The sequence below is a fragment of the Camponotus vicinus genome, unplaced genomic scaffold (genome assembly GCF_025532165.1).
Source record: "Camponotus vicinus isolate PSW18456_S1 unplaced genomic scaffold, iyCamVici1.0 SCAF_10, whole genome shotgun sequence".
In the NCBI taxonomy this organism is placed as follows: domain Eukaryota; kingdom Metazoa; phylum Arthropoda; class Insecta; order Hymenoptera; family Formicidae; genus Camponotus; species Camponotus vicinus.
The window spans coordinates 17,427,893-17,450,875 of record NW_028141946.1 but is presented as its reverse complement, the minus strand read 5'-3'; the positions used below and the strand labels follow the sequence as shown (position 1 = coordinate 17,450,875).

At 32.6% G+C, this 22,983-nt stretch overlaps 6 protein-coding genes across 13 annotated transcripts; 5 read left to right on the top strand and 1 right to left on the bottom strand.

The window, feature by feature from the left end:
• Nucleotides 1–39: 39 nt before the first annotated feature.
• On the top strand, nucleotides 40–3,125 carry LOC145960620 (facilitated trehalose transporter Tret1-like). The gene is made up of 6 exons (XM_083080218.1): nucleotides 40–309; nucleotides 759–875; nucleotides 1,026–1,095; nucleotides 1,176–1,311; nucleotides 1,446–1,936; nucleotides 2,007–3,125. The coding sequence occupies exons 2-6, from the start codon at nucleotides 796–798 to the stop codon at nucleotides 2,814–2,816; spliced, it is 1,587 nt and encodes a 528-aa protein (XP_082936344.1). The 5' UTR covers nucleotides 40–309; nucleotides 759–795; the 3' UTR covers nucleotides 2,817–3,125.
• Nucleotides 3,126–3,248: 123 nt separating this feature from the next.
• Nucleotides 3,249–6,498, top strand: LOC145960619 (polypeptide N-acetylgalactosaminyltransferase 1-like). Its single transcript, XM_083080217.1, has 10 exons — nucleotides 3,249–3,475; nucleotides 3,569–3,969; nucleotides 4,066–4,254; nucleotides 4,362–4,528; nucleotides 4,608–4,782; nucleotides 4,944–5,274; nucleotides 5,350–5,535; nucleotides 5,597–5,845; nucleotides 5,940–6,083; nucleotides 6,178–6,498. Exons 2-10 carry the CDS (start codon nucleotides 3,764–3,766, stop codon nucleotides 6,325–6,327), a joined length of 1,797 nt encoding a protein of 598 aa, XP_082936343.1. The 5' UTR covers nucleotides 3,249–3,475; nucleotides 3,569–3,763; the 3' UTR covers nucleotides 6,328–6,498.
• A 711-nt stretch (nucleotides 6,499–7,209) lies between these two features.
• Nucleotides 7,210–12,224, top strand: Smc2 (structural maintenance of chromosomes 2). 4 transcript variants are annotated; one of them, XM_083080213.1, is made up of 9 exons: nucleotides 7,210–7,494; nucleotides 7,830–7,992; nucleotides 8,104–8,252; nucleotides 8,334–8,612; nucleotides 8,951–9,724; nucleotides 9,789–10,376; nucleotides 10,468–11,089; nucleotides 11,176–11,429; nucleotides 11,659–12,224. In XM_083080213.1, the coding sequence occupies exons 1-9, from the start codon at nucleotides 7,327–7,329 to the stop codon at nucleotides 12,082–12,084; spliced, it is 3,423 nt and encodes a 1,140-aa protein (XP_082936339.1). In that variant the 5' UTR covers nucleotides 7,210–7,326; the 3' UTR covers nucleotides 12,085–12,224. The 4 variants fall into 4 exon arrangements, with proteins under 4 accessions (XP_082936339.1, XP_082936338.1, XP_082936340.1 ...); XM_083080212.1 differs by having other exon boundaries at nucleotides 7,830–8,252; XM_083080214.1 differs by lacking the exon at nucleotides 7,210–7,494 and having other exon boundaries at nucleotides 7,900–7,979; nucleotides 11,659–12,223.
• On the bottom strand, nucleotides 11,500–15,811 carry LOC145960618 (ribosomal protein S6 kinase-like 1). Of its 2 annotated transcripts, XM_083080216.1 has the most exons (7): nucleotides 15,608–15,748; nucleotides 15,366–15,523; nucleotides 14,180–15,304; nucleotides 13,842–13,975; nucleotides 12,651–13,767; nucleotides 12,479–12,574; nucleotides 11,500–12,409 (listed from the first exon to the last, which is right to left on the bottom strand). In XM_083080216.1, exons 2-7 carry the CDS (start codon nucleotides 15,459–15,461, stop codon nucleotides 12,305–12,307), a joined length of 2,673 nt encoding a protein of 890 aa, XP_082936342.1. In that variant the 5' UTR covers nucleotides 15,462–15,523; nucleotides 15,608–15,748; the 3' UTR covers nucleotides 11,500–12,304. The 2 variants fall into 2 exon arrangements, 1 of the variants encoding a protein (XP_082936342.1); XR_014435431.1 differs by having other exon boundaries at nucleotides 12,647–13,767; nucleotides 15,366–15,811.
• A 38-nt stretch (nucleotides 15,812–15,849) lies between these two features.
• LOC145960621 (uncharacterized) lies at nucleotides 15,850–19,030 on the top strand. Of its 3 annotated transcripts, none has more exons than XM_083080221.1 (7): nucleotides 15,850–16,146; nucleotides 16,799–16,975; nucleotides 17,119–17,428; nucleotides 17,617–17,810; nucleotides 17,907–18,245; nucleotides 18,327–18,464; nucleotides 18,549–19,030. In XM_083080221.1, exons 1-7 carry the CDS (start codon nucleotides 15,952–15,954, stop codon nucleotides 18,621–18,623), a joined length of 1,428 nt encoding a protein of 475 aa, XP_082936347.1. In that variant the 5' UTR covers nucleotides 15,850–15,951; the 3' UTR covers nucleotides 18,624–19,030. The 3 variants fall into 3 exon arrangements, with proteins under 3 accessions (XP_082936347.1, XP_082936345.1, XP_082936346.1); XM_083080219.1 differs by having other exon boundaries at nucleotides 15,853–16,146; nucleotides 17,119–17,500; XM_083080220.1 differs by having other exon boundaries at nucleotides 15,855–16,146; nucleotides 17,119–17,500; nucleotides 18,327–18,455.
• Nucleotides 19,031–19,734: 704 nt separating this feature from the next.
• LOC145960622 (uncharacterized) lies at nucleotides 19,735–22,726 on the top strand. 2 transcript variants are annotated; one of them, XM_083080223.1, is made up of 3 exons: nucleotides 19,735–20,463; nucleotides 20,624–20,815; nucleotides 21,017–22,726. In XM_083080223.1, the coding sequence occupies exons 1-3, from the start codon at nucleotides 20,206–20,208 to the stop codon at nucleotides 21,197–21,199; spliced, it is 633 nt and encodes a 210-aa protein (XP_082936349.1). In that variant the 5' UTR covers nucleotides 19,735–20,205; the 3' UTR covers nucleotides 21,200–22,726. The 2 variants fall into 2 exon arrangements, with proteins under 2 accessions (XP_082936349.1, XP_082936348.1); XM_083080222.1 differs by having other exon boundaries at nucleotides 19,740–20,463; nucleotides 20,963–22,726.
• Nucleotides 22,727–22,983: the final 257 nt, after the last annotated feature.

The following is a 22,983-nucleotide window of genomic DNA, read 5'->3' as shown; positions in this document are numbered from 1 at the left end:
CGAGACGCATGATTGGTCAATTCGTGCATGGATATGTTGTCACATAGAATGCGTTACGTTGTAATTTTAATTCCATGTCGTAGCTGTGAGATTTTCGTACTCACGGGACATGATTTTATGGTGTTTCTTCGTACTTTATTTTATTTTAAAAATGACAAATATTAACATAGATAAATATTAACACAAGCTTACGTCTTGTGATAGACGATTGCACAGCACAATGTGAGGATCAATTGGGATTAATTAAAGGTGCGTCTTGAATAGAACGACTATCGCACAATTTTAGCAGTCTCCGTATGGTTTCAATTGGTAAGTTCTACTACACAAACGATAGGAAATTTAACAAAAAAAATTTAAAATAAATTTTCATCTGACAGATCAGATCAATCGACTTAGGTCCATATTCTGAATCCTCTTTTATCGATAAAAGTGCCTCTAAAAGTGGCTTACAGCCAATCAGAAGGCTTATAAGCCACTTTTAAAGACACTTTTATCAATAAAAGAGGATTCAGAATATGGACCTTAATGTATACATTTTTATGCTATTATACAATCTTTATATATAACAGCTTTAATTAGTAAGTTCTACAAATGACAGAGAATGATAAAAAAATGCTTTGAAATTCTCTAATGTATCTGAGAAATCAAATCAATTAGGATGGAAAAATTTTTATTCGATTTCAATATCTTAATGTGCCATATTATTATTATCTTCTTTTAATACGTGTCAATATATTTGTTATATTTATTTCTTTTAGAAATATATCTCGACAAGTTTTGATATTATTATTTGAAATGGATAAAATGGAAGAAGTTGATGACGAAGGGACATATACAACTGTAGAAAATGGGAAGAAACTTAACAATGAAACTAGGTAAAATACATAGAGTGTTTGTACAAGTTGATGCACATAATGTGTAAAGAATATTTGAAAAAGAATTATTTTTTCATATTTTTATTTTTTTATATTTTTTATATTTTATACTTTCATTAACATCTATAAAGTATCTTTAACTTTTTACAGTAACTTTCTTCAACAAGCTTCCACTAGAAGTTCAAAGGAAAAGATAAGAATAAGAGATGTAACATCACAAGTAAGGTTTTGATAATATCTTTATAAACATTTGTAAATTTGATATAGATGATTATATAATTATATAATTATTTTTCTCAGATCATTGCAAGCTGCATAATTCATTGCATGGTTATAAAAGCTGGCATAAACATGGCATACAGTACAGTTTTACTAGATGGATTAGCATCAGACAGTGCTTATCTGAAAATTACCGAGAATGAAGAATCTTGGATAGGTCAGTCTTACAGCAAGATTTGGATATCTAAGCTGGTTGTGCACGCAACATGTGTAGTTTTATTTAGCAATTTATAGTAAATTATAATTTCAATTATTAGTAGTTATATGTATTTTGCACTTTTTCTTCTGTAGCGAGTCTAGTTACAATCACGTTGCCAATAGGATCTGTTATTGTTGGGCCTCTAATGGATAAATTTGGGCGCAAAATGGTTTGTCTATTATCTTGTCTTCCTGCAGCAGTATCATGGATTTTATTGATTCTCGCAAATTCCTTAATTACTATTTATGCTGCTCGAGTTATAGCTGGGATTGCAGCAGGATTGACAACCGTTGGATTGGTTTATATATCGGAACTTTCACATCCACAAGTCAGACCGATGCTTCTGTGTCTCAATTCTGTGTTTGTTTCACTGGGTATATTAATGACCTGTTGTCTGGCCGTACTGATAGATTGGCGTAAAATGGCTATGATTTTCCTTGCATTAGAATGTTGCATTTTTGTTGCATTTTATTTTGTACCTGAAAGCCCCTATTGGCTTGTATGCTTTACAAATGGCATGTTTGATGAAAAAAGAATTTGCAAAATGAAACACAATCTAAAACGACTTAATAGACGACAATCAGTGAGTACAATAGCGTTTTGCAATACTTTCTATACCAGAATATATCTTCAACAGACAAACGTTTTTTTAGATTTATGAGCAGGAATATTTGCGAATCATGGAGACGTATCAAACGAACGATGAAAGGTCAAAAAACAGTATAACAATAAAAAATTATTATCGCAAATTTACGTCTCCGGTTGTCTATAAGCCTATAACAATACTTTTCTTACTTTTTCTGTTGCAACAACTTTCTGGTTGCTACGTGATCATATTTTATGCCATTTCTGTGTTTCGTGAAATAGGTGGAACATTTGGCAGAGGCTTTGACGAGAACAATGCTCTCGTTATGTTAGGTATCATTCGATTTGTTGTAAGCGTACTAACAGTGTTTTGTAGTAGAAGATACGGCAGAAGAGTTCTCTGCATTTTAAGCGGAATTGGAATGACCATCTCCATGTTCCTTTCGGGAATGTATATATATTTCACAACATCATACGATGAAAACGGTAATGTAGAGGAGACCATGGTGGATCAGAAATGGTTGTTACTATTCTTTGTATTATCCTACATCTGCACCAGTACGTTTGGATTTATAAATATACCATGGACGTTGATCGGAGAATTGTTACCCGTATCCGTACGTGGTATTGGCGGGGGTTTCATGGTTTCCTTTGCTTACATAATGATGTTTGCTGTTGTGAAGAACTATCCTTACATTTTGAAAAGCATGAGCATTGAGAGTATTTTTTTCTCTTTTAGCTTCATATCTTTTCTGGGTACAGCTTTTGTGTACTTTTTCCTGCCAGAGACCTTGGGCAAATCCTTTTCCGATATTGAAAAGTATTTTTTACCTAAGAGAGAGAGAGAAACGCGCAATGCTATTCCTATAACTTCTTAGACTCTCTTGCTTTCACTTTTATTACATGGGTTTTTTGCATGATATAACTGCGATAAGACTGTTCATTCAAGTCGTTATAAAAAGGGAACATATATATAGGTAATCTCAGACAATAAATCTTGACAATAAGTTAGAAAAAACTCTGGAAGTGGCATTAAATGTGACTGTCCTTACATTTAAAATATTGTACATAATTATACAGTATCTCTCTTTTGTAGATAAGTATTTTAAATCTTATGTAATTATGTTTTCACTCCGGTATTTACATCAGTCTACAATTAAATACAATTTACATGTGTTCCAAGATAATGTGTTTCTAAAATTTTCGTTTTTCACCCCACAAATTTTACAAGATTTATTTTTTATAAGACAGAAAAATATAAGAAAAAAATTTTTTTTTTCCTATGAATTTAAAACTCAATTATCCGCACATTATTTTTCCTTCTTTACACGTATATTTCGCTTTCTCCGCATTCTGCAAATTATGTAAAAAGAAAATTTGCGATAAAAATAAACACGTACGTTAAATGTCAAACGCACACATGTAAGAATCTTGTGCGGGCACTGATACATGTTTGATTTTTAACCTCTTTTTCCCTCTCTCTCTTTCTCTTTTTACGTTTGTAGTAAGCAGCAAGTGCCAATCTGGCTAGCACATCGTAAATATCGAGACATATGCGTCGTCTTTATCGCGTTTTCGTGCGATATCTTTCCAAGTTTCCTACTGACAGCTGATCCTTCACCTGTTGCAGATGTGACACGTGCCGTGAAGGGAATATACAGCCTACAATAGCCACATATGCGTTTGACAAGTGTGCTCTACTGTAACCTGCAGCACTCGACAATCAACACATCAATAATAATTACAGCGATTATAGTGTATTACTGATTATTGAACTATCGTATAATTATATTGACCATGCGATGAGTTGTATTCATGTGGAACGATGTCTGTTCACCGCAAGACTCTAGTGTTGAAACTGTCATTTTGCACGCTGTACATAATCGCTATTTTCGTCATCGCCCGGCAGATATTTCGCGCCGATGACAGCTCCAAGAGTTACAAGGATCAGCTGCCATTCCCCAGGGAAGACAATAATTCGCAGAGACAGAAGGATGTGGATATCGCTTTGCAAAAGTTGCAGAGAGAAAGGTTTGTATTTATGCTACTTATCCTCTGCATTTATAGGTCCATTAATTTCACACTTATTTGTTCACACTTTCTCCTGCAATGAAAAAAATATTTTAGGTACGAGGATCAGATATTGAAATTGGAGTACAATGTTGTACCTGGACTTGGAGAAAATGGAAAGCCTGCTTATCTCTATGGAAAGGATAAGTTTCGAGGTGAAGCAGCTTTAAAGAAGAAAGCGTTGAACGTTGTTCTGTCAAATAAGATATCACTGACTAGAAAATTACCAGATATACGTAACTCCTTGTAAGAATTTGATACGTATGGTACATTTAAAGAGAGATCATTTTATACATGTAACAATTTTCTTTTTCTCTTTTGTTTCTTTATAAATGCATTTATGGACTTTACAGATGCATGAATATTACATATGACAAACTTTTACCAAGCGCTAGTGTAATAATTATTTTTTATAATGAACCGTGGAGTGTTTTGTTACGTACGGTACACAGTGTTCTGAAGGGTTCTCCGCCATATTTATTGAAAGAAATTATCTTGGTTGACGATCATAGTGAAGAAGGTATAGAAATTAATATTTAATACAAATTAAAGTGGATAATGTATCAAAAAATATATATTTTGTTCTGTCATATTTGTAGAAGAGCTTCAGGGGCAACTGGATTATTATCTTTCAACGCGTCTACCTGCAAAAGTAAAGTTACTGAGATTATCTCATAGACAAGGGCTGATACGCGCTCGTCTTCACGGAGCTAGGAATGCTAAAGGCGATGTTCTTGTATTCCTGGATGCACATTGCGAAGTTATCAAAGACTGGTATCAATTCGAACTGGTATTAATTAACTAGAAAACATACTTTGTCTGTCATGTACATGTATATACACATATATCCGATTTTTATAACAAATACTTAAATGTAACAATTATTTTACAAATGAAAAGAACATCATTAATGTATATATTTTAATACAATACAGGTTACAACCATTGCTACAGCGAATAAAGGACAATAGAAATGCTGTATTAATGCCAATAATTGACAATATTTCCGAGGAAACACTAGAATATTTTCATGATAATGAAGCATCCTTCTTTCAAGTTGGTGGCTTTACCTGGTCGGGTCATTTCACATGGATAAATATTCAGAAACATGAGGTTGAGTCGCGTTCCTCTCCTATATCGCCAACTAGATCTCCTACTATGGCAGGTGGTTTGTTTGCTATTAACAGGAAGTATTTTTGGAAAATTGGCAGTTACGATGATAAAATGGATGGTTGGGGGGGCGAAAATCTGGAAATGTCCTTCAGAGTAAGTAAGATTTTCAAGTATGTCTATTAATGCCAATAAGACTTAATTGTTTCAAGTTAATACTCTCTTTGATAGATCTGGCAATGTGGAGGTACATTGGAAATCATCCCTTGCTCTCGAGTCGGTCATATATTCCGTAATTTTCATCCATACAAATTTCCAAATGATAAAGACACTCATGGAATAAATACCGCTCGTTTATCATTTGTGTGGATGGATGGATACAAGAGATTATTTCTGCTCCATCGCAGTGAGTTCAAGGTAAGATCAGAAATTATTTGAGTCACATATTGTATCTCACATAGATAAATAAAATTTGTAGGATAATCCAAAACTCTTTGGAGATGTGAGCGAACGTTTGGAATTGCGTAAAAGGCTCAAATGCAAAAGTTTCAAATGGTACCTTGATAATATTTATCCAGAGAAATTTATCCCCGACGAAGACGCGGTGGCATACGGCCGTGTCAGATTGCGAAATAAACCATTGTGTCTAGATAATCTGCAACAAGAGGAGGATAAGCCATATAATTTAGGTTTATACAGTTGTCATTCGAAATTATATCCAAGTCAGGTTTGTAAGTTTTAATGCTGAACTGAATTAATCCTGGTGTCATATTTCCAAAACAAATTCGCTAAAGTTTCTTGTTGTATTTCCTACAAATTAGTTTTTCTCGTTGAGTAATGCTGGCGAATTACGAAAGGAAGATTCTTGTGGAATAATATTGGATGACAATCAAAAACCGTACGCGCAAGTTCAAATGACCGAGTGCAATAATGAAAACGACGGAAAAGACTGGATATTGAGTAATGTACTGCATCGATTTTTGACATTAATAAAGATGATTATGCACGCAATTAATATGTATAACAAGAAAATGACTAAGTAACGTGCTTTGATTGTAGGATGGCAGAATAATACATGTAGAAAGTGGTCTCTGTCTCGATGGTACTGGGCTGCATAGCGACGACGATGTACGAGCGACCAGCTGCGCCAATATACCGGGTCAATTTTGGAAATTTGACTTTTACAACAATGAAATGCTATCTACATAGCGTATTTATTGCACGTACTCGCCATTTTGAGTACATGCTCTATCAATTGTACATTAAATGATTAAAATTTTTACTATTTTTGCTAAACATGTACATTCAAATATTTCTTACATTTAATTTTATACATTTTTTTCTTTTGTATATTATTTTGGAATAAATTTTTTTATTTAATCTTGCTTAAATAGTAAGTAAAATCCAAATATCTATTTTTATAGAAATTATCCACGAAATTTTTGTTTTTTTCAAATGCTTTTTCCATGTTTCTTTATTCTGATTGATCGAGGCAAATTGTATTCAATAGATTTTGAGAATTTAATTTTCGAGTCAAATGCATCCAGGCTAGATATTTACATCATAATTGTTATGGCAATTTTTTTAATGATTAATTTTGATTATTGATTTCTCTCTTTCTCCCTCTTTCTCTCTCTCTCTCTCTTTCTATCTATCTATCTATTTATCTACCTTATATTAAATATAAGATTAATAGAATATAATATAATTTTTTCATTTTTTATTTGATAATAATATTGTCATTTTTTTTCAAAATTAGTATAAATGGAAAGCATCAGAAATGTTAGGGGACGCCTTAGGCCTTGCACACAAGACGCGTCAACGCATTGACACATCCTGTGTATAAGAATTTTTAAATCCGCATCAAACTATGAAAATTGAAGATTAAAATAAGAAAAAAAAATTTAGCTCCTTTTATTCTCGATTAAACAAAATCCAATCTTTAATTTTCAATCTTTAATCTTCAATGCCTCATGTGATACGGGCTTTATACTTATAACCAATCAGCTTCTGGTTCTTGTGAAAATGACGCAAGCTGATTGGCTCTTTGCCGCGCGGGATGTCTTTCGCTCCGCCTTTTGTACACAAATACAACGGTTGGTTGTACGGTCTTTTGCGAGTTATCAGTTTGAAATATTCGAATTTTGCGGATGCTGATAATATATTGTATTTTATATAAATAACACATTCTATTATATTAATTTAACGATGTATATCAAATCGATGATACTGGAAGGATTCAAATCCTATGGCAAGAGAATCGAAATAAACAATTTTGATAAGGAATTCAATGCAATCACAGGATTCAATGGCACTGGAAAATCGAATATTTTGGACGCAATATGTTTTGTTTTGGGCATCACAAATCTTGGTCAAGTGAGTTTCATGTATCTTATTCTTTATAAATTATTTCTTTTCCAAAATATCGCATCATATTCTAACATAGCCTTATTCTTGCTTATAATTGTCTTATAAAAACAATATTCATTAATTTTTAGATAATTGTTATAACACATTATTACAAAAGTTTACTTATATTATTTATTAACATTTGTTAATATATATTAAAAAATATATTACACAAACTTGACAAGTATACCTGTTGCAAAGTACTCGCTACAATCTATTCAAATACATAATTAAGTATTTATTTATTATATTTAATAATATTGTAATATATCAGTTGACAAGATTAATTTACCGAAACGCAGGTACGTGCAACATCTTTACAAGATTTAGTTTATAAATCAGGACAAGCTGGTGTGAAAAAGGCCAGTGTTACGATAATATTTGATAATCATGACAGAGAGTCATCTCCTATGGGTTATGAACATCACGAAGAAATTATAATTACAAGACAAGTAATAATTGGTGGTAAAAATAAATATATGATCAATGGATCAAATGTACCAAATAAACGTGTACAGGATCTGTTTTGTTCGGTTCAGTTGAATGTGAATAATCCGCACTTTTTAATTATGCAAGGTAGAATAACAAAAGTATTGAATATGAAACCGGTAGAAATTTTGTCTATGCTTGAAGAAGCAGCTGGGACAAAAATGTATGAAAAGAAGAAACAGGCATCACTTATTACTATAGAAAAGAAAGATAGCAAATTGAAAGAGATCAATGATGTATGTTAAATAGTTTAACATATATATTTGGATATATTTTAGATCTTAATAATGTCTTTAATTGCTACATTTGCATTTTAGATTTTGAAAGAAGAAATAGGGCCTAGATTAAACAAATTGAAGGAAGAGAGAACACAATATGTGGAATTCCAACGGATTGAGAGAGAACTTGAACACTGCAAGAGAATTTATCTTGCATGGAAATACGTCACTGCTCTAAGTAATAGTGAGAAAACAGAAGAGAATGTTAAGGCTGTGCAAAATAAAATAAATTTGAAGTTAGAAAATATAGCCACTGGTGAAAAAGAAATCAAAGATATAGAAGAAAAATATGCTGAGCTATTGAAGAAAAAGGAAGCGGTATGTTTTTTTATTTTGTTTTTTTCCTTTTCTTGTGAAATCCATAAATTATTTGTATATTTATACGTCACATAGAATATTATATAAAATAATAAGGTATAAACAACAAAGATAAGAAAATATTTTAAATTTGTATTTGTTTATATAAGTGATTAATTAATTTTTTAATATGCTACTTTCTTATTGAACTATTTTTATAGTAGCATTTTTTCTTGTCATGTATGTAATCTAATAATAATGATACAGTTTTTCTAAGAATAATATTGAATTTACTGTTGGTAATATTATTTAAGTGCATATTCTAAAATAAATATTATTATTGAGCAATCTTTTAACAGGAGAAAGGTGGTATGTTGGAATCTTTAGAACAAGAATTACAAGAATATGAAAAGAAACAACACAAATTATCAGCTGAAATAAATAGTAATAAAGAAAATATTAAAGTAACAAAGAAAACAATAGATCAAATAAAAATTAATATAGCAGATGATAAAAATGCACTTATTCTAAAAGAAGAAGAATTGGAAAAAGTTGGGGGACATTTTCAGAAATTAAAAGAAATGGATCAAAAGGATACCGAAGCATTGTTGAAAGCACAAGAGAAATATCAGAAAATTAGTGCAGGTCTATTGGAGAGTGAAGATGGTAAAAATGCAACATTAGAGCAACAGTTAATAAATGCCAAACAAAGCATAACACAAGCGCAAACTGAACTTAAACAATGTGAAATGACGTTGGATCACAATAAACAACAGTTGAGTAAGAAACAAAAAGATATGCATAGCACTGAAAATGAATATAAGAAATATAATATGGATCTCGAGAAGAAAGAAAAGGAACTGAAAAATTTAGAGAACGAATTGCAAAAATTAAACTATAAGGATGGTTATTTTGAGAATTTAAAAAATCAAAAGAATACTTTGATGACAGAAATAAGACCGTTGCGTGAGAAATTGGATCAGTTTGAATCAAGATATCCTCAAACGAGGTTTGAGTATCAAAATCCTGGACCTAATTTTAATGAAAAATCAGTAAAAGGTATTGTGTGCAAATTAATTAATATAAAGGATAAAAGAGCTGCATACGCATTGGAAATAGCTGCTGGAGGAAAGGTAATATTTTTTTATCAATAATTTTTTCACGAAAATTTATTTCATGAAAGTAATTTTGTTTCAGCTCTATAATATAATAGTTGATACAGAAACTACAAGTAAAAAGATCCTTCAACATGGACAATTACAACAACGAGTTACCATTATACCACTCAATCGAGTGACTGGTAAATTTATGGACCAACAAACGATCGCTTTGGCGGAAAAATTGGTCGGAAAAGAGAATGTACAACCTGCTTTGACTCTCTTAGATTTCCCAGATGAAATTAGGCCAGCAATGAATTGGATTTTTGGCCAAATATTTATATGCAAAGATATGGAAACTGCCCAGAAAATAGCATTCCATGAAAGAATTATGAAAAAATGCGTTACTTTAGAAGGCGATCTCTTCGATCCAGCTGGTACATTATCCGGCGGTGCCCCAGCGAAATCTGGATCAATTCTATTAAAACTCGAAGAGTTGAGAGAGATTCAGAATGAGCTCAATAAGAAGGAACGTCTTTTAAGAGATGTAGAGACTGCTTTATCAAATATTGCACAAACTGCAGAAAAACATGCGACATTAAAACAAAAATATGATTTGGTCATTTATGAGATGGATGTGATACGACAGAGATTGCAACAAACAAGTTATCATAAAATTAAGGAAGAAGTATGTATATGTGTATATTTGAAATATATTCATATTTTTAATAATTTATAAATTTATATAAATTGAGTATTTTGTTGATATTTTTATTTAGGTGAATTCTTTAAATGCAACTATTGAAGAGCTTAAACAACGGATAATCACCGCAAAAAATTTAGAAAAGGATAGCACGAAACGCGCAAAAGACATAGAAGCTCAGTTAAAAGATGCGGTAAACATTCGTGAGAAACAATTAAAAGAAGCTGAGAATCAATTGAATATCTTGAAGAAAAAAGCAGGACAAAGTCGCGAAGAATGGCAAAAAAGGGAACAAGAATCAGAAACGCTCGAATTAGAAATAAAAGAGTTGAAAAAGACTATTGAAAGCGGTAACGAGCAATTGCTTCAAGCGGAGGAAAAAAACAATTTGTTTGAGCAAAAGGAAGAAACTCTGAAGCAAGAATTGGGAGAAACAAAAGACAAAGTTACAGAACTGCAAAGTAGTGTTAAAGAACAAAAAAACATTATTAATCAGCAAAATAAAGATATGCAAGGATTAATAACAAGAAAAGAAGATATCATTCAGCAGAATAGAGAACTAAATTTGGACATAAAAAAATTAAATCATGAAATTAATGATATCAAAAAGTGTGCAGCTGATTGTAAGCATAAGGTTTTGGAACTTACAAGAAAATATGAATGGATTGAGCAAGAAAAAGCTTACTTTGGAAAGGAAGGTACACTTGAATTAACATATATACACATTTTATTAAATGATTATAAAAATATGATTGAATATTATATTTGTTATATATATTTTTAGGTGGAATATACGATTTTAAAGTCAATAAACCAGATGAAATGGAAGAGAAAGTACAATATTTGCAAGGAACACGTGAAAAGTTATGTCGTAATATAAATACACGATCAATAAATCTTCTCGATAAAGAAGAGGAACAGTATAACGAGACATTAAAGAAGAAGAGGATAGTTGAAAATGACAAGAAAAAGATTCTTGAGACAATCAAACATTTAGATGAAAAGAAGAAGCAAACTTTGATTAAAGCATGGGAGCAGGTATAATTTTTTAATGGGAGGCAAATGCGTTTTAAAATACAAAATTTGCATATATAGCTCTCTCTCTATATATTGATGTATAATAAAATTCATTTATTTATTTTTTTTAAACGTATACATAACAGTTTACTCTGATATGTTATAAAATAAATTTATTTCTAATTTAAATTATGCATTATATGAGTATGCACTTTACAAGAAGATATATTGACCAATTTTTTTTCTTCAGGTGAACAAGGACTTTGGTTCAATATTCAGTACTTTATTGCCAGGAGCCGAAGCTAAATTGGAACCACCGAAAAAAGAGGCAATAACAGATGGCTTAGAAGTGAAGGTTGGATTTTCAGGTGTCTGGAAAGAATCTCTGGGAGAATTATCCGGTGGTCAAAGATCCTTAGTTGCCCTGTCATTGGTCTTAGCTATGCTTCTTTATAAACCTGCGCCGCTTTATATCCTAGATGAAATAGATGCCGCCTTGGATCTTTCGCATACAGAAAATATAGGCACAATGTTAAAGAAACATTTTAAACATTCGCAATTTATCATTGTGTCCTTGAAGCCTGGTATGTTCAACAATGCCAATGTCTTATTTACAACTAGATTCATTGACGGTATGTCAGCAATAAGCAGAACTGAGAAAGTAAGACCCAGATAATTATATTGCGCAATTTCTTTAATTAAATTAAAAATAAATTTTTTATTATACATATATATTTTTCTGTATTAATTTAAACTACTTTTATTATTGTGACATTAAAAAATAAAGTTTTTATACATAAATCAAAATTTATATCTTCTCTATAATAATAAATACATATTCAACATTTTATTAACAATTATGCGAAATTTATTAATTGTCTAATGATATATAAGCATTATGTTTGAGAATTCTCCATACTGGACCAGTCAATTCCCATGAAAAACGGATGACGCTTTATTTTATCTATTGTCAGTCGTTCATCTGGATGATATTTCAATATCTGCAATCATAACATTATGGATAAATTTCAATTTCTTTTTTTTTCTTTTATTTTTTTTAATAAACTTACGTCATACAACAAAGATCTTGCATTTTCTGATAGCTTGCCAGGAATGTTAACTGTGGAATGTGAGTGAAATAATCCCGGATGTTTAACGATAAACATCTGATGAAAAAGAAAAGAGTATTTAACTTTATTCTTGTTGAAAATAATCTTAAAATTTAAAAAAAATCTTACATACAACGCCAGTAAGCAATTCATACAGAATAACTCCAAAACTCCAAACGTCTGTAGCGGATGTTACGAGAATAGTCGGTGAATGCATTGTGCATTCGGGCGACGAATATGGATAAGTTAGCTTCGACAGTTCCACATTGCGTTGCGGTACGATATAAGTGAGCCGCACGTGTCCCGCGTCGAGAAGAATATTATCAGGCTTGAAATCGAGGATCAGGACCTTCTGTTGATGAAGCGCCTCAAGTGCTAAAAGTATTTCAGCCGCCCACGATCGAATTGTAGCTTCAGGAATTTGCCAAAGTATCCTTTCTTCGTCCATGATATTTTCTTTACACGAATGCGAATATTGTATCTCATCAATATTAGAGTTTACGTTCGAATTTGTGCGATCGATGGGATCTTTAATATTATTATTCTTGTAGGCGTACATTATATTATCGGACGAGACATTTTGCATTGAAACAGTCTTCAAAGTAGAGTTGTTGTAGGATGAATCATTGACTTTATTTGCGAGTGAATTACGAGTTGTGCAATTTTCGCTTGATACAGCCTCGCGAATATTCCCAGATATATTCAAACTCTGGTTATTGCTTATCGATGAAGAATTAGCGTTTTTCGAACCTTTGTCGTTTGCACAACTTTTCATGAAGAAATTCTCAACGACAGTAATGTCGTCTATCTTGATATTATTTTTTGACTTATTGCAATAAATATCAGGTAACGTACAGTCCGATGACTCTTGAGATACTCGAGTGTTCGTTGAAGGTGTATCTTTCGAATGTCTCAATCCCTTGGATTCATTTAACCGATCTGCGATGGAATTGCTTCTTTTCAAAGTCGCATTGACGGACTGTAACAGCTTTTGCGACTTTTCCAACAATTGTACAGTGGGCACCTCCATGTAGATCTCATTTAAGACATCTACAGGGTATTGAGGATCCTTCCTCTGTTTATTATTTTCTACAACTTCTTCCGTTTTATTCGATTCGTGTATATCTTCATTGCTATCGAGATCCTGATTAATACGTTCATTTGTACACATGTGATTTGAAATCACATCAGTATGCAAATTGTTAGATACTTCGTAATGCAGTCTTATAAAATCCCATAGTTTTCCACAACTGCAACACAGAATATATATAAATAAGTTAAGTGATATTGAAATATTATAAATATATTATAAGTGAAATTATACCTTGCGTATTGGAGAACCAGAAATACAGTTGTCTCAGTTTCAACACATGCGTATAAATGTACCATGTATGGTACCTGTCCACGTAACACATAATTACTAATATTATCCTCATGAATAGAAGATCTTTCTTTGGTCTAGAAAATGATCCAAATTACTCTAGTTATACAACTATAGATTTCTAAACAATATTTAACATTATTCAAAAATTATCATTTATTTAATTATCATTTTAATTATCATTTTATTCAAAATTATCATCATTATTCAAATTATCATTTAACGCTTTTACTTCAAAATTGAAGCTTCTATGAAATATATATCCAATTAAAAATCCTTACTTTTATTATCTTGTTACAATTCGCACGAATATCCTTCACTAGCATCACCGACTTGATTACTTTAAGTACTTTATAATATTGAAGCTCTGATACTGGTTTGCTTACTATCGAGATATTACAATTTAAGTATCTGTTATATAATTGGTCAGCCCGTGCTAGAGACTTTGATATCTTATCCTTTATACTCGGTATTCTTGTACTATCTGGGTCAAACTGCACGCCATTTATGAGACATGATATTCCCAGTTTGTACTGCGTAAAAGCTTCCTCGTACTCGGCTATAGATTCATGCTTGAAGGCTGCGCTCATGTGAGCAGCAGCTATCAAGAGATACTGCGTAAGGTCTGTCTCCTTCTGATACGAAGCATTCGCTTTCTCCTGCAATATCGAACACGCAGGACGTGCATTGCAATTCGAAAGATCCTTGATATTATTATTGACATTATCGAATCCTGATACATCGCTTAGTGTCGTTACATTGTTTTCGTCAAAGTTTTTATTATTCCTAATATCTGCGTCGCAACTTCTTGTGATGGTAGCTTGAGACTTTTCTGTTTTATAACTCTGCTCCTCCTTTTTTACATTCACATTCTGCAAATTGGTGGCGCTACGAAATTCATTTTTTCTCTGAGAAGCTGCGAATTCGTTCTCGTTCGCATAAATAATATTTGGCAATGTGGAGCATGGATTTGTCGGGGCATTGCGAGACGCTTTTGATATCGCTTGGAGATTATTTTGTGCCGCAGTATCATTCGCAAATGCCGAATCGCTCAAGGGAGCAAAGAGATCATCCTCCGATGTGTCGGAGCACAAGGAATGTGCGCAATAGCTGGCGTAATTGTCCGCGTGACTAGTTTCAAAGAATGTTATGAAGGTATCGCTTGTGTATAAGTACGAGTGTCGTCCTACAAATTCCAAAAACTTTAGGGCGTACTTCTTCCTCTCCTCCACGACTTCGGCCTCGAATCTGCCAAAGTACCTGGACTTGGGGAAGGTGGGAAAGGCCTCTTTCATTCCCAGACGCTTGTGCAAACTACTGAGCTCCGAGTGGAGCTTCTTCAAGTCGTTGTAGCGTTTCCATACAGACACCTTTGACACCTCTTCGTGAGAGGATTTCAGAAATATCTACAAAATAGAGAAAGTTAAGGACCGTGTTAAGATCCAGAAGAGGTACAATACACGTTACCATGGAAGTAATTTTGTAAATTGTGAAGCCCTTCTTGTGCCGTCTGGTTTCAGTGATTATAAAACGTCTAATCCACTTGTCTTTTGCAGGTGCCATTATTTAATTTACATATTGATCAGCGAATTTTGTTAATTTTCAATAGCATCGAGATTTCTGATCTGTCATGAGTGCAAAAAATATAAAGGAATGTAAAATCATTTTTTTTCCAATTCCTACTGATGCGCCTGGAAGGTACATATTACTTTACACCTGTTCGCACATTTTTTGCGCTAAAAATCGGAGCGGAGCAAAAATGACAACTGATGACAGGTGACAACAGCTGATGGGAACTGTCACTTTGTGTCGCGGAACAAACAGAACGAGAAGCGAAAGCCGAGAGGAGCCATCCTATTGAATCGATCCATCGATTGGTCGCCTGATGGGGAATTTTCAAGCGTCTTCCATCATCGATCGATTCGCGCCAAGAGTGGTGCCAGATGACGAATGGAGTTGCCCATCTCGTATACGCGATCTTATACACATTCCCATTCCGGATTCCATTCGTCTCGAGGAATTTTGGAGGAAGGAAACGAAAAACTGAAACGACATGACTGACGTCGCCGACCAGCGTAAAGTCAATCAGAGTTATCGCTTTAAATGGAGCGATTATCAGAATCACCTGTCCGATGTCGTGAGACAGCTTCTGGAGGAGGACTGCATGGTAGACGTCACTCTGTCCGCAGCTGGGCATCGTATTCACGCGCATCGTATCGTATTGTGCGCTTGCAGCACTTTGTTTCAAGTAAACAAATTGTTTGCCTCGAATTTGGGGATATTAATAATAATTGTAGTAAAATATATAATAGATGTAAAATGTATATTATGTATATTAGTATCATAATATTATTATATATTGTTAAATATATTAAATAATTTAATGTTATATTATTATTTTTGTTATATATTGTATATATTTTATTATATTATTATTTAATATTATATTAAATAATTGAATATTTAATATAAAATAATTGAATATTTAATATAAATAATTGAATATTTAATATTAAATATTTTTATATATTATTTACATATAAATATATAATAGATATAAAACATACAATAAAAGAAAACAAAAATAATAACATAATAAGAACACATAATAAAAATAAAATAATATAATAATATAATTATAGTAATAATTATAATCATCTCAATAATTCCACGACTGTTATATTTTATCTCTATCAATATTTTGGAAATACAATTGGTCATTGCACATTTAATAACAGCAATAGTAAATGCATGATTGAGCAGAAATTATCATTTTCTCTGAGATTTATTTTGTTGCCTCCCTATATATAATGCATTATACAATAGTATAACAATATATTAACATAATGATATTAATATATACTCTAATTATTGTAACATTAATATTGTATAATTTACAGGAAGTTCTCAGTCAAGTGACAGAAGATTATCCGACGATTATTCTGAGTGGCATATCACCTGAAGATATAAAATCGATTATTGAATTTATTTACCATGGCGAAGTTCGGATTCCTGTAGATAATATTAATAGCTTACTCGAGGCTGCACAGTCGCTAAAAATAAGTGGACTTGTCGATGTTAGTGTCAAATTATTGTTTACTGTTAATTGTGTCCTGTAAACTAGAGCTTCTGAATTTTAACTTGCTACAAAAGCTTATGGTATATTGTATCATCAAAAATTTAGAAAATGTATAATTGTTTCATTATATATTTTCAATAGATAAATGGGTTTGAAGAAAAAGCTATTAAAAGTATAAAAGATTCTACGGAAGAAACTGTCACAGAAGTAGATAAAATTGAAGAAAATGCAGTTGGATCTTTAGAGAATGACTTGCATGCGCAAAGCACCATTGAAAATTGCATTTCAAATAAGAAGAAGAAACGTCGCCGCGAAACCGCAAAGAGAGATTACAGTGACGACATGTTGGCTTCTGCAATTAATGATTTAAAATTAGGACAAACTTTAATAGAAGCTGCTACTAAGCACAATATACCACGCTCGACCCTGTACATGCGAGCAAAAGCATTAGGTATACATTTAAATGCATCAAGAAACGGGTATCCTGCAGAATGTATGAGTGCAGCAATAACTGCTGTAATCAGTTAGTGTTCTTTTTATTTTAAATTTGATATATTACACATTCCAACATATATATTTGTGTACATGTCATTCATTATCAATTATACAAATCATTTATACTTTTGTTGTGTATTATAGGTGGTTCAAGCTTACAACATGCATCAGAAATGTTTAGAATTCCTAAAACTGTGTTATGGAGACGCATACAAAAGGAGGGTTATCAGATTTTACGTCCTGAGACAAAGAGGTCATATGCTTTGGATACACGAGAGGCTGCTGTTAAAGCTTTGGAAAGAGGGGAGAATCTGACAAAAGTTGCTCTAGAATTTAAAGTGAGTTTTGTTTCAATTATTTTCTCTTTTCTTTGTCTCTTTAAATTTATCTCGTTTGCAATTAATTTCAATGATTGGTCAAATTTAATTTAATAGATACCAAAGACTACATTGTTTAGAGATAAAGCACGTCTGGTAGATCAAGGTAAATTGCCCTTGTCGTTTTGGAAGAAACGCAAAACGGAAAATGAGGAATTGAAAAAGTCGCGATTAGAAGAAGCTGTGGCTGCTTGCAAGGGTGGCAAAATGTCGCAAGCTGCAGCATCTATGACATACCATATTCCGAAAACTACGATATGGCGAAGACTTCAACAAGAGGGGAAAAAAATGGGAAGACTGTCAAACGTAAAAAAGCGACAACAACATGTGATTAATATGCCACAGCACGATACTGAGATAAAAATACAGGAAGACTCCAGTTTTAGCTATTGTGAGGTAATGTATCTACTGCAAATTATAAACTCTATTAGGTTGAAATTTAATGGTATTTTGCCATCTAATTGTACATATGTATAGGTTTCTTCAGAGATACCTATAACTTATATAGATGAGAATAATATGCCTGAAGATTCTGTAATAATCTTGGCAACAGAGGGAATGGAGCAGTTGAATTTCGAAGAAGGAAGACAAATTATTGTGAATGCAGTATGTCAAGTATTGTTTAGTGATAATTTTGCTAATTAAAATAGCAAATTAATTCTCATTTTTATTGCTACAATTTATGTTTAATCTTTTCAGGAATCCGGACAGGAATACATTCCGTGTACAATAAGTATTGAAGATAGTTCAAATTATTCAGAAAGTGAAAGTTAATATTAAAAATATAGATACAAGTTAAAATTAATTAATATTAAGTATGTACATAATTGTTATATATATATATATATATATATATATATATATATATATATATAATGCATTAGATGATTTTGATCATATTGATATTACGCTTATATTTTGCCACTAAAGCTTTTTCTGTATAAAGATGAGGTATAAAGCTGTATAGAGCTTTTTCTGTATAAAGATGACAAACATAAATACATGTAACGTGAACGAACTTTATTCGTTCCGACAAAAAGATGAATTATATTCTTAGAATATATCTTCTTATTCTTGTAGTGTTCATATTATTATTTATAACATAATTAGAAAATATAATTCATAATTTATGTCATCATACATGTTTATACTTATAATACATATATATTTTGCAACACAAATGGTATTTAAATTTAAATGCACACATATCCAAAACAAATTTTTAAAATCGATTTATTCGAGAATAATAATAATTATAATAATTTTATATATCGCATGGTCTCTAATCTCGGAGATGAATGAAAAAATTTGGGCGAATCAGCCAATCACAGTTGAATATTCTCTGTAAAAAAAAAAAGAAATTCAATCAGAAATGAATGCTTGATTGTAAATAATTGATTCATTTATTTTCGTGTAATATATTTTTAGGTTTCTTTTGTCATCTTTAAAATCGAAATCCACATAGAAATAATCAAGAGTATAATTGATATACACATAATTTACTTTCTAAATCATGTGTTTTATAAGAGAAAAAATATAGACTCTATCCTCTCAACACAGGGGAAAATATATATATTTAAATATTTTATTATATATATAATAAGACTTTTTTATATAATGATATAAATAATTAATTATATATAATAATAATTATAATAATATAATATGATAAATCTTATTATATATATAATAAAACGTTATATAATAAAATATATAATACAAATTTATAATATAATTTATTATATATTTATTATAAATTTTATTATAATATTTATATAATAAAATACAATATATAATAAAAATTTTTAATATATAATTTAGCAATCTAAAATTTAGTGGAAATTTACAATATGATAAACAATTTATATAAACTTTACAATATAATAAAAACACGGAGAAAATTAAATAAACCAAGTCTAACTAGATTAAATAAGAGAAACTAGAGCACAAGAAGGAAGAATGATTACATACATACTAATTATATATTCGAGAAAAAAAAAAAGCAAAACAAGACAGACATGTAATTGGAGGCATTTTGCGCAAGTTGGACGCATCGAATGCGTCAGTGCGCGCGCGTATAAATACGACATACGACGCATTCCTTACTTGTAGCCGGAATTGCGCGTATCGTACAAACACGCGGGTGCAGCCACATTGCTCTCTGCCACGAATAAGAGAGAGAGAGAGAGACAGAGAACGAGAACGAGAAAGGAAATCCACAAAAAGCGTGTCCATCAGAGAAGAAAAAAACGACCCGATCGACGAGAGGCCCCCCCGTCTCCCTCGTCGCGAGCGATCGCGACCCTCCTGGTCGAGCACGCCAAGCGGAAAGATTGCGTACATCTCGCGCGAGGACATGCCAGACAGCGGGGCCGTCTACCAGCCGACGACAGTCGGCTACACGTATGACAGCGGCGGCGACGGGACAGGCGGCGGCGGTGGCGGCGGCCTAAGGCACGGCTTCTGGCGCATCATGTCCAGGCACAAGCTCAGCTCGAGGAAGTGGCTCGAGTGGGTGCTGCTGTCGGTCGCCCTCTGCTTCTTCGTCGCCGGCCTCACGACGATGCTCGTCAGCCTCGTCTGCGCGGACTCATCGCAATCGAGGAAGCAGGAGGTAAAATCGCGACCCTCGTCGAGGTGATGCCATTTCTACCATTTCTGGAACTTATCGTATATGTCTATGATCATCTCGTGCCTAATCAAAGTGTATAAATTTGCCTGCGTTTGTAGATTTGTATGGGTATCAGGAGGTACAAATGAATTCGATTGTCCAGGTAAAGTCTGGGGATCATACAACGATGGCCACAAATGTGCCGCAACAGATGGAGGACGCGGGGAGCGGTTCCGTGGCCTTGGGCGCGGGAATGATGCTGCTAGGGGTGTTACTCGGCTTAATCTGGGTCTGGCTCACCTTCTTCCGCCGCAGCAAGTCGCCGAGGAACGGCATGGCTGGCGGCAGTGGTCAGGTAAGACCCAAGTTCAGTTCAGCGTTCAATACCTCAGATGTATTTTGCGCCTATGATTTTATTTCAACCGGAAGCCATCCGCTCTCTGGTACGTTTTGTACGTCTCGTTTCTTTATCTTATGTGTATACGCGTTGCTATGAGGAAAGATGTTGGGCGGTTTGAATCCATCGACTGACTTGCTGGTGGGTTCCACTTCGCAGTACGGGCCAGTACTCACTGAGGTGCCGAGTCAGCTGAAGATGAAGCAAGCCGGCTCGCACGACCTACCGGCCGTGCCGCTCTCCGATCAAGAGGAGGAAACGCATACGCTAATGCAAGACTCGGCGAGCCCGCCGTCCGTCTCCGTTGGATCCAGCACCATCGCTAATCAGATTCAAGGTTGAGTGAAGCGACCCGGGGTCGTTGCAACACACTCGTGATTTGTCGCTTCGATTGTATAAATCTAACGCGTTCCCGAATGAGTTTACTGTAACTTAGCGATTTTGCAAATTGCCTCGTTTCGTTTAAGATCGGCTGTCGTCTCTCCGACTTCCTCGAGTCGTGGCATGTGATGCTGCTGACGTCGATCTTGTGATTTAAATGGTTTTTACGCCGAGGAAATTTTGAAGGGAAATATTTCTGATTCTTTTAATTTGCCCGAACTTTGTTTATATCTTGTGGCGTAGAGAAATTCTTTTTTTCTTTTCAATAAGCACAAGCGCGCGATTTAAGAGATCTCATTTATAGTATATTTAGTGTACTTGGTACTTAGTCCTCTCTGTGTTTGCCTGCACATTCCTCCACTCCGTCCACTACCATCATTAATATGTTAAGTGAGCATTGGATCCAGATGGAAAGAAAAAGTATGCGATACAAGGATGTCGTAAAACAGTTGCATTATGACTGCGTGAGACTCTAAAAGTAATCTTTTATATCAAAGGCACACATTGGACTTGCTATAAAATATATATTTCTTTTTCTAACTTGCATTTATATATTATTAAATAAATATACAGTTAACTTTATACTCTATAAACATATTTTGGGCAAATTTGCATGCGTCTGAGTAAAGTTGAATTATCTTGCCTTGATTTTAACGCGCTTTTAATATTGATAATATTGAACTAAATGAATGAAACAGTAACAGCAATCATCATTGACAATATGTACTGTAAATTAAACATCATATACATTGGTATATATGCATTAAGTCAATAATTGTTACTGTATTTAATACATACACAAAATATTATGTATATATTAGTATAATGTGTATAAAACGTAAGACGAAATATGGACTGCAACCTTGAAAGACGGTTGATTTAAGACACGCTGTAATGCACAATTTCTTTATCTCGTTTTGGGCTTATTTATATTTAATTTATATTACGCGTATAATTTTATATCGCACATAATTTTGTTACAAAATGATTTTATATAATGGATATATTTGTTTTAACGAAATGTCTATCGCACTGACGCACTTTTTGTGATTTTATAAAATTAAATTAATTGATCTGGTATATACAAACGTAATGTAAAGAATTCATATTTCCTGCCAAAAATACAACAGGTCATATGAGATTGTTAATTTGGACGTGATACATATATAATATTGTATAAAGCACTGATTTATTAATAATATAATTTTTATACATACTGTTTTTACTAAAGCAATGTGTTTGGTTGTATAATGTGTGAGGAGGAATTTTTGAAGGAATTGGAAAGGATGACCTGTAAGTTTGTCTGAATTCAATGCTGTTATAGAGCGAGCACTTGTATAACACCTTCATTTTTTAACATTTGTATGAGATCCCTATTATATCTGTGTTATTGAGCCGTACATATACTAATTTATGTAAATGTCCTGGGATATATATATATATATATATATATATATATATAAGATAAATAAATACATAAAAATATAATTTATGGTTTCCTTTCTATGCTTTTAAGAATATTGATAAATATCGATCATATAATGGGTATATAATGTAAGGTATACAATTTTTCAGGTTTTTTCTATGTTTCTTACAAGAGATATACGAGATATATAAGTAATTAAAAAATAATTATATTATTTTTATTTTTATTTATTTTTTTATTTTTATTTTTTTTTCTTTATATAAGTAATTAAAAAATAAATATATTATTTAGATAAATAAATTTTTAATAATTAGAGATA

What these genes read in the sequence shown, in the direction of transcription:
- LOC145960619 (XM_083080217.1), top strand. Translation starts at nt 3,764, where the DNA reads ATGTCTGTTCACCGCAAGACTCTAGTGTTGAAACTGTCATTTTGCACG. An exon ending in TGACGATCATAGTGAAGAAG is followed by an intron (nt 4,529 to 4,607) that starts GTATAGAAATTA and finishes TCATATTTGTAG; the next exon opens with AAGAGCTTCAGGGGCAACTG. An exon ending in CGAAATTATATCCAAGTCAG is followed by an intron (nt 5,846 to 5,939) that starts GTTTGTAAGTTT and finishes CCTACAAATTAG; the next exon opens with TTTTTCTCGTTGAGTAATGC.
- Smc2 (XM_083080212.1), top strand. Translation starts at nt 7,327, where the DNA reads ATGTATATCAAATCGATGATACTGGAAGGATTCAAATCCTATGGCAAG. An exon ending in TATTGAAGAAAAAGGAAGCG is followed by an intron (nt 8,613 to 8,950) that starts GTATGTTTTTTT and finishes ATCTTTTAACAG; the next exon opens with GAGAAAGGTGGTATGTTGGA. An exon ending in TGATTAAAGCATGGGAGCAG is followed by an intron (nt 11,430 to 11,658) that starts GTATAATTTTTT and finishes TTTTTTCTTCAG; the next exon opens with GTGAACAAGGACTTTGGTTC.
- LOC145960620 (XM_083080218.1), top strand. Translation starts at nt 796, where the DNA reads ATGGATAAAATGGAAGAAGTTGATGACGAAGGGACATATACAACTGTA. An exon ending in TAAGAGATGTAACATCACAA is followed by an intron (nt 1,096 to 1,175) that starts GTAAGGTTTTGA and finishes TATTTTTCTCAG; the next exon opens with ATCATTGCAAGCTGCATAAT. An exon ending in GACTTAATAGACGACAATCA is followed by an intron (nt 1,937 to 2,006) that starts GTGAGTACAATA and finishes ACGTTTTTTTAG; the next exon opens with ATTTATGAGCAGGAATATTT.
- LOC145960621 (XM_083080219.1), top strand. Translation starts at nt 15,952, where the DNA reads ATGACTGACGTCGCCGACCAGCGTAAAGTCAATCAGAGTTATCGCTTT. An exon ending in CTTGCAGCACTTTGTTTCAA is followed by an intron (nt 16,147 to 16,798) that starts GTAAACAAATTG and finishes TATAATTTACAG; the next exon opens with GAAGTTCTCAGTCAAGTGAC. An exon ending in TTGTGAATGCAGTATGTCAA is followed by an intron (nt 18,465 to 18,548) that starts GTATTGTTTAGT and finishes TAATCTTTTCAG; the next exon opens with GAATCCGGACAGGAATACAT.
- LOC145960622 (XM_083080222.1), top strand. Translation starts at nt 20,206, where the DNA reads ATGCCAGACAGCGGGGCCGTCTACCAGCCGACGACAGTCGGCTACACG. An exon ending in CGCAATCGAGGAAGCAGGAG is followed by an intron (nt 20,464 to 20,623) that starts GTAAAATCGCGA and finishes TCGATTGTCCAG; the next exon opens with GTAAAGTCTGGGGATCATAC. An exon ending in TGGCTGGCGGCAGTGGTCAG is followed by an intron (nt 20,816 to 20,962) that starts GTAAGACCCAAG and finishes CTATGAGGAAAG; the next exon opens with ATGTTGGGCGGTTTGAATCC.
- LOC145960618 (XM_083080216.1), bottom strand. Translation starts at nt 15,461, where the DNA reads ATGGCACCTGCAAAAGACAAGTGGATTAGACGTTTTATAATCACTGAA. An exon ending in ATTGTAACAAGATAATAAAA is followed by an intron (nt 13,976 to 14,179) that starts GTAAGGATTTTT and finishes ATCATTTTCTAG; the next exon opens with ACCAAAGAAAGATCTTCTAT. An exon ending in CTGGTTCTCCAATACGCAAG is followed by an intron (nt 13,768 to 13,841) that starts GTATAATTTCAC and finishes TCTGTGTTGCAG; the next exon opens with TTGTGGAAAACTATGGGATT.